General features: G+C 40.3%; 1 protein-coding gene across 2 annotated transcripts in view; it reads right to left on the minus strand.

Moving 5' to 3' along the window:
• Window positions 1-979: 979 nt before the first annotated feature.
• The window catches only part of hps1 (HPS1 biogenesis of lysosomal organelles complex 3 subunit 1), a 43,199-nt gene continuing 28,848 nt past the window's right edge, over window positions 980-15,330 (minus strand). For both annotated transcript variants that reach the window (XM_060842207.1, XM_060842206.1), the window contains exons 13-17: window positions 15,000-15,070; window positions 12,707-12,843; window positions 9,382-9,495; window positions 8,986-9,068; window positions 980-6,254 (exon numbers count right to left, since the gene is read on the minus strand). In XM_060842207.1, coding sequence (XP_060698190.1) covers window positions 6,092-6,254; window positions 8,986-9,068; window positions 9,382-9,495; window positions 12,707-12,843; window positions 15,000-15,070 — 568 coding nt within the window. In that variant the 3' untranslated portion in view covers window positions 980-6,091. The remainder of the gene's footprint in view (window positions 6,255-8,985; window positions 9,069-9,381; window positions 9,496-12,706; window positions 12,844-14,999; window positions 15,071-15,330) is intronic.

Genomic DNA, 15,330 nt, shown 5'->3' on the forward strand with positions numbered 1-15,330 from the left:
AGAACACATTGTGAGTCATATCTACAATGTTGTCTGATCCAAGCAGTGAGGGAGCATTCCTAATAGAACTGCTCCACATGTATGTATTCATGACATTTTTGGTCAGACAGCATTTTAATTAACTTTACAATCAGGACCTGTTGTTCTGGGCTCAGCATAGTAACAACAACTTGATTAGTTGCTAGGCAGGTCATTACAGCCCAATGTGTAAGCAATACAGCAGGACCATCCAGACTGTGGAAAACAAAGCATTCAGATCACTTTGTTGCCTGTGTGGAGTAGTAAATCACAAGTAATTAGCTACTATCCATCATTTTTCTGCATAGGTTGCTCACTCTGCAAAGCCCCACTGAAAAAATAAAAAGATAATCTTCCGAGGCACGAAAAGAGTGAATCCTCAATTACCGAATGAAAGACTGAAAATCCTTGGATCCATAACCTCATGTCATTAGCAAAGACTTGAAAAAACACTCATTGACATCTGTGCTCCAGGCTGAACAGTCCATCTCTGACACTTTCTTTCCTTCTCACCTGCAATATTTGTGTCTTGTCTTGTTTCTTCATGGGTCTGATTGCAAATGTGTGGGAATTTTAAGGAAAGGATTAGAGTTTTAAATTGTAGATTTATCGGTTAGCAATTCAACTTGTATTTTTTTGCAATTGGTGAAAAGGTTTTATTATAATTAACAACAAAATAATTTTATGTAAAATAATCCTGAATGTTCACATTCTTTTAACCTGAAGTAGACCAGTAAAATAGAGCATTTTGTGGTTTAATCAAATTTTTCGTTTGTGACAACACTGGGAATAAAAATATGTAGGCTCTTGCAACATGTTGAGGTGTACCTATTGATACATTAACATTGTAATTCCTCAGAGATGCTTCTCCAATTTTGTCACAGCCTGTATGAGCAAACCAGGCCAAATGAGACCAGAAATCTGAATTAATAAGTGGTTTTATTTTAAAACAAGTGAACAGAAGAGCAACAGTTACAATTGGATTCACTTAGTTCAATCAATCCATCTCTGTTTGCACACAGTTAGAGAGGTAAGCTAGCCAGTTGAACAGTTAGGACCAGAGACTCATTGACACAGCAGTGGCAAGTTACTTTCTGATGACCAAGTTCCCTTATTGAATTGATCATTCATGGTCTAATGTCAGGCATCTTCTAGTTGTACATTGTTATGAACCTAGCTTTTAAGTTGGCAAGTCAGACCTTAGAATCAAACTCTACTTGAAAGATCTTATATACTTCTAGTTAGTTAACGTGGTTAATCACTGAAACATGGTTACATATGGCTGCAGATGTTGTTTAACAACAGTGTTTAACCGTAAGTTTCCACTTAGTGATTCCTTCCAGTTTCTTGGCACCGTGCAGGCAATTTTACAATTTCTGTCTCAGTCTTTGGGCATGACCATTTCACAATTCTAAGGACTTAAACCCTTTTCAGTTCTAACAACTTGAAGGTTTCTACACAGGCTTTCCTGTTCTGGAAGCTTGGAAACATTTTTGCTTTGGTGAGTGGTTCCATTGACTAAACTGGTAAAGAACTGGTTTCCCTACCAGGAGAAATATTCTGAACTGAACTCTAGATTCTTCTGAACTGGACAAGGTGATTATTCTGAAGTCAAAACTAATTGCAATAATGTATTAACTTGCGTGACATAAACCCAGCAGTATAAATATTTTATCCAGTGAGACCACAGGAGTCTGCCAGGCAGTTGGTTTAACTCATATGATGTTTTTGTCACTGTTCCAGAATGACTTTCTGACTATTTAAAAAAAATCTCAAAGAACTAACCAAAATCCCTGTGGCTCTGTTTTAAAATCTAACTTCCAAAACATTAAATATATATCTTATATATCTTTCATCACACCTTTGCAGTATCCAGTGCCTCTGGCCATTTCTTGATATCGTGAGGAGTGAATCAAATTAATTGAAAACTGGGATCTGCAAGACTGGGGGGCCTCTAGATGATCATCCAATTGGCATTTCTGGCTGAAGATTGTTGTAAATGGTACAGCTTTATCTTTTGCACCAACATATTGAGGCCCCCCATTCTTGAGGCTGAGAATACTTGTGAAACCTTGTCCTCTACTGAGTTGTTAATTGTCCACCACTACTCACGATTGGAAATAGCAATGACTGCAGATTGCTATTGGTTGTGGAATCACTTAGTTCCATCAGTTGCTGTTTGGTATGCAAGCAGTCCTGTTTTGTAATCTCACCAGATTGGAAACCTCATATTTAGATATGTGCTGCTCCTGGCATGCCCTCCTGCACTCTTCATTGACTCCTCTGGTTGATCCCTTGGCTTAATGATAGTTGTGAGGGCAGGGGATGGAGGTTGTGTGTGTGTGTTCGTGCACCAGGCCATGAGGTTGCAAGTATAATTCCGCTGTGTTGATTGCCCACAGTGTCTCATGAATGCTTCTTAGGTTGAAATTTGTTGAAAGTCTATCCTATTAAGCACAGTAGTGCCACACATGATATAGGGTATTCTCAACGTGAAGTCGGACTTCATCTTCTCAAGGGTTGTGTGGTGTTCCTCTACCGATACCATCATGGACAGATTTAGCGGTGGCAGCAGATTGGTGAGGATGAGGTGAAGAATGTTTTTTTGCTTATTGTAGGCTGCAGACCCACTGTAGCAGCTAATTCCTTTAGACTTGACCTCAGTGATGGTATTGCCCAGCCACACCTAGTGATGGACATTGAAATCTCCTATCCAGTGTACATTCTGGAGTCTTGCCACTCTCAGCACTTCTTCCAAATATTGTTCAACATGGAGGATGACTGATTAACAGCTGATCTTGGAAGGTGGGGTTGGGGGGAGGTTACGTGGTAATCAGCAAGAGGTTTCCTTGCCTATGTTCCACATGATGCTGTAAGACATCATGGGGTCCAGAATCAATGCTGAAGACTTCCAAGGGAGCTCCCTCTGACTGTGCCATAAGGTCTCTGCTGGGTCTGTCCTGTCATTGGGATAGGAGAAGCCCAGGGATGGTAATGGTATTGTCTAAAACATAGCTACTAAGTATGATCATGTGAATATGACTATGTTAGGCTGTTGCTTGACATGCGAGACAGCCTGCCTTCGTAAACAGAACTTAAAAGGTCGACAGAGCTGTGTTTACCATTGTCATTTCCAGTCTTAGTTGATGCTGGTTGATCCATCTGGTTTCATTCAGTTTTTGAGACTTTCTAATTGTTGATACAACTGAATGGCTTTGAGGCTATTTCAGAGGGTATGTAAGAGTCAACCTCATTGCTGTGGACTCGAGTCACATAAAGCCTAGACCAGCTAAGGATTGTGGTTTTCCTTCTCTGAAGGACAATAGTTCGTGAACCAGATGGGTTTACAGGATAATTAATAATGGTTTCTTGATCATTATTAGACTTTATATTCCAGATTTTTATTGAATTTCAGCTCCACCCAAACTCTCGGAACATTACCAGGTTACTAAATGAGTGACAATACCCCTCGACTACAGCCTCCCCCCATTCACAATCAGTCCACTCATGGAGTAGTGCAGTTTGATTACCAGAGCCTTCCTCCCATCAGAGTGGTAACACTGTCATATTATTTATTTAACATATCAACATGATAATTAATTCATTAACATGACAACAAGTTATTTTTTTCTTCCTGTCTATTCACTATATAATTCATGTCATCGAGTTTCCTTTTGATTTGATCAATTCTGCAGAACCTTTCTTTTATTAGCTCCCCTCAATAAATTACTAACACCTTGTTTAAAAAGCAACAACATTTCAAGTTTTGGTCATTTTATATCTATTCTGGTTTTCATTGTTTGTTGAGCACCTTTCAACTGCTTTTTGTCTCGCTCATACACTTTGAAACTTGAAACATGAGGTGGACTCTCTGAGCTTTGAGTTGAGAAAATGTATATAGCAATCGAAAGCCACTAATTGTTTTAAAATCCTCTGGTCCAAGACAGAATGGAATGAAGAAAAAGAATCAAGGGGAAGAAACTAATTCAGACAAAGTGTTCAGCAATATTCAAGTGAAACAAGACTCAGTTATGTAAAGTGAAAATAACACAAATGGCTTTGATATAAAGTAACATGACATTTGCACATCTGAAGTGTCCCAGGTTTTGGGAGCTTCTTTGACTGAAGTCTGGCAAATCCTTTTCTCTGAACACATTCTTTTACAGAGACGATCAAAGGGGTTGGTAAAGATAAAGTTTATTAAGCAGGAGAACTAGAAAAGCATAGAACCACTGCTACATCAGAAAGAATGTCCAATTTTCTGAAGTTCATTTTCAGGAGTCACCATGCAGTTCCGTTTTTATGTCAGCTTTGCTGGAATGTTAATACAGTTTTGGGTCATGTTTACTGAACATGGAAATCACATCCTAGAGGAGAAACCTCTGTTTTAACAAAAATCATACAAACAAGTAACTGTCCAGATCTCTCCAAATCAATGGACTTACTTGCTGAATTCTTCCAGTGTTATAGTTTTTAATTTTGACATTTCATATTTAATTTTACAGACTGGTAATACTTTCAGCAAAAGAAATTAAAAGCATTAATCTATTAAATGAAAGTAATATACATCTCTACTCAATGGCAAGTCAGTAAGTGGAATTAACAGCACACTAAGGGCCATTTGGCTCAACTGGATCACTGGTGATAATGCTCAACATAAGTCCCGATCATCCCACCGTATTAGCCAATACTTGTATTCGTCTCTCATTCATGCACTTTCCTAACTTTCCCCCCGAATGTATCTATGCTATCCACTTCATTTTCTCTACATGGTAGCAAATTCCACATTATAAGTGCTTTGAAGTAAAAGGAGTGCCAGCTTAATCTTTATTAACATCTCCCTAAACGACCCAGAGCCCAGGCCCTGCCACTGCTCCGGTATCCTGCTGGGATACACTTTTAATTCTGCCTGCTCCAAAAGACCAACATCCACAAATTAAGATGGATTTTTAATATTTATGGCAGGAAGCATTTCATTGAAATCTAGTCACTTTGCTCAAAAACTGCATGAATCCACGCAAGATTCTGTAAATCCGTTTTTTTAGATTAGAATCAGTCTGAACATTGTGACACAGACAGTCTCACACCTTAAATGCATTATCTGGGCCATATGACACCAATTGTTAAAGTTCACTTGAGAATGTTAACGTTAAAAAAGCTCTGCAATTTACATATGAAAGAACTGAAACCAACATGTTCATTCTAAGAGATGAAAGATTTAACAAACAATCCTGGAATTTTTCAATATATAATTTGAGTTACGTCACACTGTAAACTTTTACTACAAATTCTGTTTCTTATGATCTTATACGCCATAACCACCTGATGAAGGAGCAGTGGCTCCGAAAGCTAATGCTTCCAAATAAACCTGTTGGACTATAACCTGGTGTTGTGTGATTTTTAACCCTAACACATACTTCCTGAAGCTTTCATCAGGTAATGGAGGGTTTAGCCAATGCTACTTTTCCTAGCCTAGGATCTAATAAGGCAGACAGCTGCTGTCCCATTGAAGTGAGCTACTCAACACAGATCATGAATCCAAAAATGATTGTGTTGTTTGTATGCTTGAATGTGAAGCAAGATGTATCTCTACCTTAGAGGGCAGAGATTTAGCTACAATGGCTACAATCTGTTAGGCAATTGGATATAAAACCAATCAACCCAAAAACATGTATTGGTTGCCATTCAGGTATAAAACCTTACAGAAATGCTAAATGGTGAAGTTCTATCAAAAATGATCTCAATCCATTTCCCACTTCTCACCTTCTCCTAACATGTACTAGCCACAGGAAAAAGATTTGAATCTCTTGCAGCAATGGAGGAATCTTGTAACTGAGATACCGGAACCAACTGGAATTGAAAAGCTTGAAGCTTAATGACTGCTGGCGACAGGGTTATACTTGTCACTAGCCCTGAGCTTACTGTGGCCTCCAACTTCGGTTAAAAATTCAAATATGCAGCACTATCTCCTATGTGTAGCAGTTTTTCTGAGTGTTTGCCCTTTCTGTTAACATCTGATCTCACCAACACAGAAGACCAGCCTCCAAGCTTCCAGTGATCTTTGTCCTGCTGTTTAAAGGATTGGAATGCGTGAGGGTTCCCACAACCTGCGTGCCAGGTCAGAGCATTGCTGAATGATGAACTCTGTGGGAATGACACCCAGGTGGATAGTGAGCAGCTCAAAGCACTTGATCACCTCCAAGCTGTGGTTCTTGCCATAATATCGCAGTAGCTTCCTGAGAAAGAGATAGAATAGATGCTGTATGACACATGTTGTAAAATCTAGACACGTTATGTTTCAAGCCCCAACACTTACTGTCACCACCTCACATGAAAACTAGAGATTACAACAGCACACAAGCCTATAAATACAAATAACATTTGTATCTCTGAAAATATATGGACAGAGAATAGAAACAAGAAGCTGAGTATCACTTAACATGTTAATAATTTATTTCCAAACCTAGGCTATTTCACAAGTAAACTAAAAATGTTAGTTGCTTTTGTGTAAGTAAATTTGACAAGTGGCTGTTACCAAATCTGCCCTTGGTTTTTATTTTGTTTTATTCCATACATTTCCTTTCCAGCTGTTAAACATGGTTACCAGCCAAAACAAACTCCAACTTATTCTCTCCCAGAAAGGGACAGGCCTACAGTGTTCTGTGTCATTTCAATATACTGCTGTATTTTGAAATCCAGACCAATGTTCCTAGGAATACTGAATGTGTTATCAAGATTTAATTGCTCTGACATTTTAAAAACATTGGTACAGTTAGATATTCTTAAATATGAATCTTCTCTTGTACAGATAAAGAGGCTTTCCTCCAAACTCAGCTGCTTTAAACTGGGAAGCAGTTTGGTGTCCTCTTTCAACACAATCACCAAAACCTGAATAACTTCGGTACAGCACTATGACCAAACCTGCACAGTTTATGTCTACTGTGCACATGTGAGAGACTTGTACAGACTCACTGCATTTTTGGATTTCTGCTCTCTTCCTCTGGTTAAATACAATGTGGAGCTGCCAATGTTGGATTGGGCTGGACAAAGTCAGAAGTCACACGACACCAGGTTATAGTCCAACGGATTTATTTAAAACCACAGACTTTTGGAGCGCAGAGCTCCAAAAGCTTTTGATTTTAAATAAACCCGTTGGGACTATAACCTGGTGTTGTGTGATGTCTGACTCTGGTTAGATAAACTAAGACCAGAACAGTCCTGTCTGCTGCTCCACCCATTTGTCCACACACACCATTCATCAGCACATCTTCAGGATTTACACATATCCTTTCGTTGGTGCTTTGCTGAGATCACCAAAACCCAATCTTGCAAGGACGCTTGTAAATATGTTGGATGTGAACTCCCTGTCATAAATCCATGATTCAGAACTCTTACAGTGCTGTAATTTTTAATTACCCTCTTTCAGCCTTCTAATTTTAAATGAAAATTCATTCATGGAATGTGAGTAGGTCAACATTTATTGCCGATTCCTAGATGCCCTTGAAGTTTAGAGGTACCTTCTTGAATCACTGTTGTTCACGTTTTTGACATAACTGAGTAGCTTGCTGGGGGCATTTCAGAGGGCAGTGCCTACCTTCATGTCTAGGCCTGATCAGGTAAGGTCAGTTTTTCTTCCCTAAAGGACATTACTGAACCATATGGGCTTTTGTTTCACAACAATCGTTTTGTGGTTATTAATTCCAGATTTAATTACATTCAAAACTGCTGTACTGGATTGTAACCCAGGACCCCAGAACATTACCTGGTTCTCTAGATTGCCAGTTCAGCATCAATACCATCACCTTGTGGCATATAGATGTTTATGAGAGGAGCAAGGCATTGTACAGGAGAGAGAGGATATTTCCACAGTTTCCTTTTGGAGAAGCAGCTGGAGTTTACCTCGGAACAGAGATTAACTTCAGAACATTGTGGCTTCATGCCCCACCTTCTGTTCTGGGACAATGCTCCAGTACATTGCACCGCTGCGGCACCAGTACATTCATTGGTGCTTTTGTCAGAGAGGTGTGCAGTACAGAAACAGACTCTTCAGTCCAACTTGTCCATGCCAACCAGATAGCCTAAATTAATTTAGTCCCATTTGCCAGCATTTGGCCCATATCCCTCAAAACCCTTCCTATTCCTATACCCATCCAGATACCTTTTAAATGTTGTAATTGTACCAGCCTCCATCACTTCCTCTGGCACCTCCTTCCACACACGCAGCACCCTCTATGTTAAACAGTTCCACTTAAGTCCCTTTTAAATCTTTATGCTCTCACCTTAAACCCAAGCCCTCTAGTTGTAGACTCCCCCACCCCAGGGAAAAACCTTGTCTATTTATCCTATCCATGCCCCTCATGATTTTATAAACCTCTACAAAGTCATCACTCAGCCTCAGACACTCCAGGAAAACAACCCCAGCCTATTCAACCTCTCCCTATAGCTGAAACCCTCCAACCTTGACAACATTCTTGTAAATCTTTTCTGAACCCCTTCGAGTTTCACAACATCATTCCTATAGCAGGGAGACCAGAATTGCACACAGTATGCCAAATACGGCCTAACAAATGTCCTGTACAGCTGCAATATGACCTCCCAACTCCTATACTCAATGCACTGACCAATAAAGGCAAGCATATTAAATACCTTCATCACTATCCTATTTACCTGCGACTCTACTTTTAAGGAGCTATGAACTTGCACTCCCGTGTCTCTTTGTTCAGCAACACTCCCCAGGATCTTACCATTAAGTGTATAAGTCCTGCCCTGATTTGCCTTTCAAAAACACAGCACCTCACATTTATCGAAATTAAACTCCATCTGCCACTCCTCGGCCCATTGGCCCATCTGATCACATCGACAAAATCTTCAGCTTTCCACAAGTATTCCAAACAGCAGTCCCAGTCCCTAATTCACAAATCATATTATCGCTTAGAAGCCAAAAAACATTTTGCAAAAATGTTGTACCTGTAATAATCACCAGTTAAAATCCCAATCGGAGCAGAGTCATCAGACAACACTGGCAGTTCTATGACTGGTAACTTGTAACCCTGATTTGTAAAATTGAAAGAAGACAAAAATGTTAGGGTTCTATCAAATGCCACCACACAACAACTTGAGAAGAAACACGTATAATTCTCATTGGATGGAAACAACATCATTGCTGGAGCTTGTTCATATAAGACATTACATAAGTGGTATATTCTGCCAGTCTGCAGTGTGCTTCGAAGATGTTTCCTTTCCCTTCTTGAAGATACAATACACGAGCTCTGTGAAGAAACTGTAAGGTCACACATATCCTTTATTGTGTCTGTGTGGGGTAGTCTACACTTGATTAAAACATTAATTTCAAAAGATACTCACACTTTCATTCTCAAACCAAAGGAAATAGCAGCAGTAGTAGTCTCCATCACGGAATGTGAGTGTGGTGTATCCCTTCTGCAAATACCGGCGTCCCATACCAACCAGAGACCACACCTGGTAAAGAAGAAGGTCTTTAGTTAAAAACATTCACACAGAAACACATATAATGTAATGACATATATAACAAATCACAATTATACTGAGTGCTAGAGAAATGATTGCTGAGCCTCTCGCTGAGATATTTGTATCATCGATAGTTACTGGTGAGGTGCCGGAAGACTGGGGGTTGGCTAACGTGGTGCCACTGTTTAAGAAGGGCGGTTAAGACAAGTCAGGGAACTATAGACCAGTGAGCCTGACCTCGGTGGTGGGCAAGTTGTTGGAGGGAATCCGGAGGGACAGGATGGACATGTATTTGGAAAGGCTGATTAGGGATAGTCAACATGGCTTTGTGCGTGTGAAATCATGTCTCACAAACTTGAGTTTTTTGAGGAAGTAACAAAGAGGATTGATGAGGGAAGAGTGGTAGATGTGAACTATATGGACTTTAATAAGACGTTCGACAAGGTTCCCCATGGGAGACTGATTCGCAAGATTAGATCTCATGGAATACAGGGAGAACTAGCCATTTGGATACAGAACTGGCTTAAAGGTAGAAGACAGAGGGTGGTGGTGGAGGGTTGTTTTTCATACTGGAGGCCTGTGACCAGTGGAATGCCACAAGGATCGGTGCTGGGTCCTCTAATTTTTGTCATTTACATAAATGATTTGGATGCGAGCATAAGAGGTACAGTTAGTAAGTTTGCTGATGACACCAAAATTGGAGAGCGAAGAGGGTTACCTCAGATTACAACAGGATCTGGACCAGATGGGCCAATGGGCTGAGAAGTGGCAGATGGAGTTTAATTCAGATATGTAAGGTGCTGCATTTTTGGAAAGCAAATCTTAGCAGGATGTATACACTTAATGGTAAGGTCCTAGGGAGTGTTGCTGAACAAAGAGACCTTGGAGTGCAGGTTCATAGCTCCTTGAAAGTGATGTTGCAGGTAGATAGGATAGTGAAGAAGGCGTTTGGTATGCTTTCCTTTATTGGTCAGAGTATTGAGTACAGGAGTTGGGAGGGTCATGTTGTGGCTGTACAGGACATTGGTTAGGCCACTGTTGGAATACTGTGTGCAATTCTGGTCTCCTTCCTATCGGAAAGATGTTGTGAAATTTGAAAGGGTTCAGAAAAGATTTACAAGGATACTGCCAGGCTTGGAGGATTTGAGCTGTAGGAAGAGGCTGAACAGTTTGGGGCTGTTTTCCCTGGAGCAAGAGGATGGGGGGGGGGTGATCTTATAGAGGTTTACAAAATTATGAGGGGCATGGATAGGATAAATAGACAAAGTCTTTTCCCTGGGATCAGGGAGACCAGAACTAGAGGGCACAGGTTTACGGTGAGAGGGGAAAGATATAAAAGAGACCTAAGGGGCAACTTTTTCACACAGAAGGTGGTACGTGTATGGAATGAGCTGCCAGAGGAAGTGGTGAAGGCTGGTGCAATTGCAACATTTAAGAGGCATTTGGATGGGTATATGAATAGGAAGGGTTTGGAGGAATATGGGCTGGATGCGGACATGTGGGACTAGACTGGGTTGGGATATCTGGTCGGCATGGACAGATTGGACAGAAGGGTCTGTTTCCATGCTGTACAACTGTATGACTCTATGAGTGTTAATACTGGCACCGATTAAACGGATATGCCCTTTGAGCTACCAAAGGGTAATGGGGAGCCTGTGTATATGTCACCACATTTGAAGACTGAGGTAATCTCAAGATAGTTTAAAAGTGCATAAACCCATTGCTCAGCAAGACATTACATAACATTGGATAGTCATTACTACTGCTAATTGTAGAAGTACCAAAATAAGCCCACTGACAATGATCACTGAAAGCCCCAGGGTGAACTCTGACAATGAATAAACACAAGAGCCCATAACTAGACAACACAGGAGATGAGTGAGCAGGGACCATATCATTTTGCAGATGCATCAGGTAGACAATGAGCAGGAAAACTGAGACCACATAACAATGCCACTAATTATTAAGCTGCCAATATCAAATCATCACCAGTAGGCAGCTCATCAAATGCTGCTCTATGGACAGCCAAGCTGACCAGGAGAGTGATAATATTTGAAATGGCGTTGAGAAACAACAACATCAGAAACATATCTTGTATTGAATACTTTGACAGCAACCTGCAGTGGTCCCAGTAAGGATCGCTATCTATATATTCAATTCTACCTTGAAAAGATATACACACAGCATTCGCTAGCCAGAAGAAACTCAAAATTGCTGCAAGGTCCCAACTTTGATTTAAATATTTATGTGATTTCTCTCTCATTCATGATGACGATAAAGCTATAGGCCATTAATCTAAACCAAACATGAACAGTCACACTTCAGAAAAGAGCTTCTAGCAGCATTTACCACAATCTCCTTATCTTCTTTCAAACAGGAAATGAATGGGAAAACACCGTGAGATTATTTAATTACGACTAATTTGAGGGAACCAAGTACTGTAATGGCACTGGCTTTTCAAACCCAGCTCAGAATAATAGCAAGAATTGAAATGACTTTGTACCTTGAAATGAATAAAGTCAGTTCAGGTCCTAAAATAATGAACAAAATAAAGTTCCTGTGTTACCCCTGGCTATACCATTGCTAATAAGAGAGCAGACAGTGAAGTAGAAAAACAAAGCAGTGATCTGGTACTGGTGTCCATCTGAGTGTTCAGCTATTGAACATTGTAGTAGATGCTACTCTTTATTTAATCATACATTCTGAAACTATTTCAATTCCCAAAAATGACCTTGGAGTTGCCCATCACAAAGTATAGCATAAGTTTGAGGTAAACATTTTGGATGTCTAATAAGGGAAGGACGTACACAACGAATTGTAGGTTCATAGGGAGTACTGAGGAACAAAGGGCATAGTAGGCTATGGACCAAATGCAGGTAAATGGGGGATTACAGTCGGTTCTGCGATAATGAATGTTTCTTCAACATGAATTGGCTTTAATGTGATTAAAGAGTTTAGACCATTATTTGTAGAACACAAATTTTTCTTACCTATATTGGCTATAATACGATTCCAACCCCATTAGTTTAAATGGTGCGGCGACTGCGCGATTTTCTTATAGCGCAAGATTGCACAAGAAGGTAACTATCGCGTTATATCAGAACCGACCGTATTGTTTGGTGTTTGTGGGTCAGCATTGACATGGAGGGCTGAAGGACCTGTTTCTATGCTGTATGATTCCAGCCCATTTTCCAAGGTGTACCTTGCTTTTGATAAATGAAGCCAATGGTCCTTTCCCCAGCTCTGTGGATTTTTCTGATACATTTAACGAAGGTGCAATCATTTGACCAACAGTCCGATCCACATAGATGAAATGAATGAGTCCTGGGAAATCTTTCAGATATGTATAATCCCAAGTTAAGGAAAACTTCAAGGAATTAAAGGCTTCACAATACTAGTAATGTCAAAAGTAGTAATGACAGAATACCAGATTCAAACTTTACCAAACAGTAGTGTTAAAGATAATTAAACATGGTTCAGCTTCAACTTCCTGAAATAATAACTGAACTCAACATGGTTCAGTAGGAAGCACGAGAGGAAGGAATACTAATATTCATATCATGCCTTTTACCACCTTGGATGACACAATGGAGTGTTAATGAAGTGTTTTTGGACTGTAGACATTGTTGTAATATAGGAAATATAGCAGCCTGATTAAACACAGCCAGCTCCCAGAAGCTGCAATATGATAATGGCCAGGCAATCTGCTTCAATGATGCTGGTTAGGGGTAAGGTAGCAGCCAAGATGCCAGTGAGAAATTCCCTTCATCCAAAAGTGCACCAAATCTCTAAAACCATACACAAGGGAGCAGATAGGGTGCCAATCCCAAATTAGGACCTCAAAGAGTACAGTACTTTCTCAGTTACTGCACTGAAGTTCTGATGAAGGGCTTTCGCCCGAAACATCGATTTTCCTGCTCCTCGGATGCTGCCTGACTGACTTCCAGCACCATTCTAATCTAAACTCTGATTTTCAGCACCTGCAGTCCTCACTTTTGCCTAGTGCATTGAAGTGTCAGCATGGATTATGTTAGGAGTAGGATTTCAAACTGGCTCAGGAGCGAGTGTAAATCACTGAGCACAGTTGATACTCAATGACAAATCTTTCTTACTAGTTCTACTGGCCAAGTGACAGGAGGTATCTCAAAGTGAGAATTAGAACTGGCTTCCTCACATTTTCTTTCTCTCAAGAAGGCAGTAAAGTACAATCTCACAGGTGGAGCCACTTTCCAATGTTTCACCCACGATCCAGTTCTTTCCCGATAGGCACAGCGTTGAACAGCCATCTGTCAGCATCACTATGGTATCCAACTATCCTCCCCCATATGGAAACACAAATACTCCAGTACAAGTAAGTATAATGTAGATGAGAGCAAAAACAAGGCCTGTTTGTTTTCTCCACTCCCACTGCAGATGTTTCAGCCTATGATCGTGTGCCTCAGCCAATTCCTCACAACAATTTCAACGTTTGTGTTCCCTGGGATGCCTCATTCAGTTGCACACTTCTTACCAAGCGACACATGGGGAAGAAGTAGAAATGATGATATGGAGGTGAAAAAGATTTTAAATAAATAGAGCAGAGGAATAGCTGGAAGACATCACTAAAATAAAATGACTAATTAAATCACCCAAGAACATTTTATAGTGGGCAATTCAAGCCTACTCTGGGCTGCAGCTGAATAGCAGATATTTTCACTTGCAGCATAAAAGAGAGGCATATGGTGGTTCAGAAAGATGGGAGTAAAAGCATGGGACGTGGGCATAAAATACAAAACAATGTTGTGAGATAGGACAATGCTGAGAAATTAGAATCAAGGTATTTTTGCTACAGCATCTCATTAACATTCAATCACGAGGCTCTTTAAAGGCAGCTTTGTGATCAGGTAAAATTTAAAAGTAAGAACAAATAAAACTGCATAGCACAGAATTTAGGTTCATTTTTCACTATTCTTCAGTTTCTCCAATGAGTAGTGCTTTGTAGATCTTGTAACTTTAGCAGCAGAGTGCCCAAGATGAGGAGACAGTAAAGCAACACTGGAATAAATAAATTAAGAACAGAGTTGGGAAAAGAAGGTTTTCCTGTTAATTTCTGGTACATACATGAGCTTCCAAACTGCTCAGTCACTGCTGTAATTACAAAAGATTATATGACATTGACTGGCTAGTTTTACAGGTGTAAGTAGTCCTATGATAGCTCATCTGAGTGACTGATGTCATTTGCAACCCCAGAGGATGAGTTGGCTATATGGTGTGTCACAGGGAGCCCATGCCCATCCCAGTCTGCGCCGGTGATGTACTGAAAGTGGCCCCAAGCAGTGACCACCTCTCCTCTCACCAGACCTAGCTTTAGGGTCACCATTCAAACTGGTATCCTAACTGAGATCAAGTTACTAATCAGGGATCAGCAATTAAACCTGTTATATGGAAGAGATTATGCTTAAAACAATTTTTTTTAGGAAAGAGTTTTCTCTAACGGATCATTATTGCCAAACAAGGATATGAGATCACTGTAGTGTTCCTCTTGCTCTTGACCAAGAGAAAATCCTTCCAGTCCATCAGCTTCTCCCTGCAGTGACAGAAGAGACTTCACCATAATGTGAAAACCTATGTGATTCAAATATACACATCCACACACACATTCTCACTGCACCAAATCAAACAACAGATTACCCAAGTCTTGAGATTTGCTATGCAGGTTGAGGTTCTGGATGTTAGTTTGCTCACTGAGTTGGAAGGTTCATTTTCAGATTTTTCGTCACCATACCAGGTAACATCAGTGACTTTCCGGTGAAGCCCAGGTGGTATGACCCACGTTCTATTTACGTG

Source organism: Hemiscyllium ocellatum, chromosome 22, assembly GCF_020745735.1.
Source record: "Hemiscyllium ocellatum isolate sHemOce1 chromosome 22, sHemOce1.pat.X.cur, whole genome shotgun sequence".
Taxonomy (NCBI): domain Eukaryota; kingdom Metazoa; phylum Chordata; class Chondrichthyes; order Orectolobiformes; family Hemiscylliidae; genus Hemiscyllium; species Hemiscyllium ocellatum.